Raw genomic sequence first — 4171 nt, 5'->3', positions numbered from 1 at the left:
TATTAATATTATTTTTTTGACATCTAACATGTACATCTAATCTCTTTTTATCACATTTGATTCATTTGTCTTTAAATTGTAGCATATAATGTATGACATTTTGTTTTAATATGTAAATTGTTATACGCATAAATGCATATATACATATATAAATTCAAAATAAAAATATAATATATAAAAATATATAGAAATATAATATATAATAAATATTACATTTTATATATTCATATAAAGAATTTAATTATGAACCTATATTACAGTTTATATTAAAATCTTATATACAATTTTATTTCAGAGTTAGTTATTGTTTATGTTAAGTAAGTTATTGTTTACTTTTTCTACTACTAATCATGTTTTATATTTCTATAAATTAATTTATTTTGTTATATCTGGTTTTATATTATTGTACAAAAATATATATTAATATCAATATATTTTTAATGCTATTTATTATTCACTATTATATTATAATTAATAAATAAATAACTTTTGTATTTGTCTTTTTTTTGTAAATTGCATTAACAAAATAATGTCAAACAGGGATTGACAATCGTGCTATTTCTCTATCCCGTTGATATGATATACGAAGTATCATCGATATTATATAGTAACGAAGCAACAAGTTACCAAGTCTAATAGGCACCCTTTGTCTTACATCTTGCGTATTTGTTCACTCTGTTACCTATTATTCTATTATTATTATTGATCAACATACAATATTTAATCGCACGTATAATTTTAACTATAATTTAAACATATATACGCACATATGTATATATATAAATTTATTTTTTATTTATTTGTGCTTGGACCTTGCCTTTCGGCTTAGGACAAAATAAAATATTTTAGTTAATATTACATTAATTTTTCTATAACATACTTTGCATAATTTTTATGAGATATATGATAGATCGGACAGCCTGAAATTATTTCTTATTCCTTTCCATTAACAATGTAGTGCGCATTTATTTGTAAATGTTTTTTTTTCAAAAGTCTATGAATATTATCTCGCGGGTTATTGCCGCCTATTTTTATTAAAAATCCTTTCTCTCACACGAAAAACGGCAGCGTGGCGACTCTCATTCTTCTCTCTGCTGGTAGTATCTATAAGTAGTACAGCTGTTTTGTGTCAAATAAGAGAGAGAGGGAGAGAGAAGATAGATCTTTATTAGTTCAGCTATTTTATATGTTACACAACACACATCATATACAATATAATATGAGAAAAAGAGAGAGAGAGGGGGAAGGGGGAGGGTGGGAGGAAGGGAGAGAGGGGAGAGAGAGAAAGAAAGAGAGAGTGAGGGAAGGGGGGAGGGGTCAGAGAGAGATATATTTTTGTGTTCCAAATTTATTACTTCCATATAAAGAGAACAATATGGAACAATGTCATAAATTAATAACGATGAGCCTTTCACAAACGATTTAATTTATTTATTGATTTAATTTCATTATAGACTCTTGAATAAGTTTTCAATTGGATCCCATGGAGCAAAATATTTTTAATATTGCAGCAATATAGTAATAATATTACAATATTGCTTAATATTTCGTGGCAATATATCATCAGTAATATTGCATAAATATTATAATATTATTACAATATAATATAAATATTACAAAATATATTACATTTGTGATATATCGCAAAGTAATATTTCAGTAAAATATTTCCGTAATATTTCAATCTTATTCTAATATTACTGCAATATTGTAATATCACTGTAATATTACTGCAATATTATGCACATGCTGTGTGAGACACAGCTAAAAAATTCACAATATTTCCTCGATACGCGTCAATCGAATGATTCGCGCCCTTTCAATGAACTTCCGGCTGCCTCCGCGGTTCGTCCTTCGTCCGCCGTCCGCCGTCCGCGCCTTGTCGCGTAGCACACTGTGACGTAGCACGTATGTACAGTCATACGTACATACGTGTGCGTATACGTACACTGATGTACACGCATACGCTATCGCTTCTGACAGGGTTTGAATCTCAGTTTGAATCTCTCGCCTTCAAAGTCGCGTGCTGGCGCCGCAGCTCCCAAAACGAATCCCGCGACTATCATCGCGGCGTCGCGTTTCCGCCTCCGTGCGATGCTCCCCTTCCGAGGACGACGTCGCGTCGCCTGACAACCTGCGTGCGGTTTGAATCCCGCAGCCGCTCGGACTCTCGACTTATGTGACCCGTGCGCGAGCACGACTTTCTCCAACCTAATTTCGTGCAAACTACCAATTGGGAGAGATCAACGCGATCGTGATCATAATCACCGTCGTCGTCGTCGCCGCGACAAGAGGCCTACGTTGTCACAGGTAGCCGTTGCAGTTGTTAGGTTAACTCGCGGCACGACGCCGCGACGCTCAATCGGGTGGGGGCACTAATTAAGGAACGGTGGATGGGGGAGACGACGAGCACACACGCATCGTTACCGTTAGCTAGCGGATTATCGGTGCATGTGTTGCTTCGTATCAGTCTTCTTGGAGTATTCTCGGGATAGATCTGTGTTTGAATATTTATTTTCTACCTGAAATATTATTTAATTAAAGGGAAACTTCACTACTGTATTTATTTCATTCATTGTATTTCATCAGCTGTTTCTAGGTTTGTTCTACAATGAGATAGAATATGCAAAAATTGTGCAAATAATAATTATTGCTTTGTTGAATCTGATATTGAATGCTTTACACATGATATATTTTGTCTTCGGTGTGAAAGTTGTATACAATGAAAAATTAAGTAATTATATCAATATATTCGCTTACAGTTGAGCTATTCAATACGGAATGGGTAGCAGCAGCCAGCTGTACAGTCTCTCGTGGGGAGAATTCAGTTCCTCTTTGGTCTCTGCAGTACAGCTGTTGAGAGGACATGGCGATTTGGTGGATGTTACCTTGGCTGCTGGTGGTCGCAGCTTTCCTGCGCATAAAATTGTTCTCTGCGCAGCCAGTCCGTTCCTCTTGGATCTGCTCAAGGTGGCGTCATTATTTCGATAAGACTATTAAGAATGCATATTTTGAGAATTTTATAGAATTTGACTACAATAAAATGTTTACTCACAGAGCACTCCATGCCAGCATCCAGTGGTCATGCTGGCAGGAATTGGAGCAGATGATTTGGAGTCTTTGTTAGAATTTGTATACCGGGGAGAGGTAAGCGTCGAGCCATCGCAGTTGCCTTCCTTGCTTCAGGCTGCCCATTGCTTGTGCATCCATGGATTAACACCGCCAACTGTAGTAACAGAGGTACATTTCTGATACACTCTAGCTCATTGGGCTTAAATAGAAAAACGGAGTATATTTTTTATGTAATATATGATCAAATTGTATATATCTATATCTAGAGTGGAGAAGAAGTTCCTGCATCAGCGATACCAACACCGAGTGATGGTTTGTCAAAGACACTCAACTCGTACAATCCACTGAAACGGAGAAAAAAGAGGAGGAAATCGTCCACGTCCTCTGGAAAATGGCCCTGCACCAGTAACACTACCGACACTAGCGAAAGCAGACTTGTGGATGATAACAACAGAACAATGCCTTACGAAAATAAGGATGATGACACTACAGATCAGACTGATGATACAGGTAAACAATTTGCAAATATTTTATTCTGATAAATTAATTTTATATCTCAAGCGAGAAACAAAATTCAAGATATAAGCTATATGAAAAATTTTGTAAATTTTCTTGGTTTTTTGGAATAGTTTTTGTGTAACAAGATATACAATAAAAATATTTGTTTTATTTTTTAGGTACTGTATGATTTATCTCAGAGATGAGTTTTTTAACTTCATTATTTAGACATTCGTATGTCACTGCAATTTTTTAGTTAATTTCAATAATTGTAAGATTATAATTAAGCAGAATGTAAGATAGTTAAGGTGTAATAGTAATTTCACTTGTGTTTTGTGTCCGATGCATTATGTTTAGCAATAATCATCATTAAACTATACAAAATATTTTTTATGAGAGGCTCTGTACATATATGTAGGCCTTGTTTTTCGCTTTAATTAAAACGGACACAAGCACAACCATCGATCGGGTTGAACTGCAATTCTGATTGGTCGTCCTCCAATTCGTTCGACCGAAAGAGAGAGAGAGAGAAAGAGAAAGAGAGGGAGAGGGAGAGGGAGAGAGAAAGAGAGGGAGAGGGAGAGAGAGAGGGAGAGGGAGA

At 35.1% G+C, this 4171-nt stretch overlaps 1 protein-coding gene and 1 long non-coding RNA gene across 2 annotated transcripts in view; one reads left to right on the top strand and one right to left on the bottom strand.

Annotated features, from left to right (window-relative positions):
- The first annotated feature begins 1635 nt into the window (after positions 1-1635).
- LOC115233384 (transcription factor GAGA) overlaps positions 1636-4171 on the top strand; it is a 7547-nt gene continuing 5011 nt past the window's right edge. Inside the window, exons 1-4 of the mRNA XM_029803764.1 lie at positions 1636-2310; positions 2763-2970; positions 3058-3240; positions 3339-3582. Of these exons, the coding sequence (XP_029659624.1) occupies positions 2782-2970; positions 3058-3240; positions 3339-3582 (616 nt within the window). The 5' untranslated portion in view covers positions 1636-2310; positions 2763-2781. The remainder of the gene's footprint in view (positions 2311-2762; positions 2971-3057; positions 3241-3338; positions 3583-4171) is intronic.
- The window catches only part of LOC115233385, a 3947-nt gene continuing 2449 nt past the window's right edge, over positions 2674-4171 (bottom strand). The window contains exons 2-3 of the long non-coding RNA XR_003883772.1: positions 3056-3226; positions 2674-2961 (exon numbers count right to left, since the gene is read on the bottom strand). This is a non-coding gene — a long non-coding RNA (uncharacterized LOC115233385). The remainder of the gene's footprint in view (positions 2962-3055; positions 3227-4171) is intronic.

Source organism: Formica exsecta, unplaced genomic scaffold, assembly GCF_003651465.1.
Source record: "Formica exsecta isolate Colony F162 unplaced genomic scaffold, ASM365146v1 scaffold174, whole genome shotgun sequence".
In the NCBI taxonomy this organism is placed as follows: domain Eukaryota; kingdom Metazoa; phylum Arthropoda; class Insecta; order Hymenoptera; family Formicidae; genus Formica; species Formica exsecta.
This window is presented reverse-complemented; position numbering and strand designations above follow the sequence as displayed.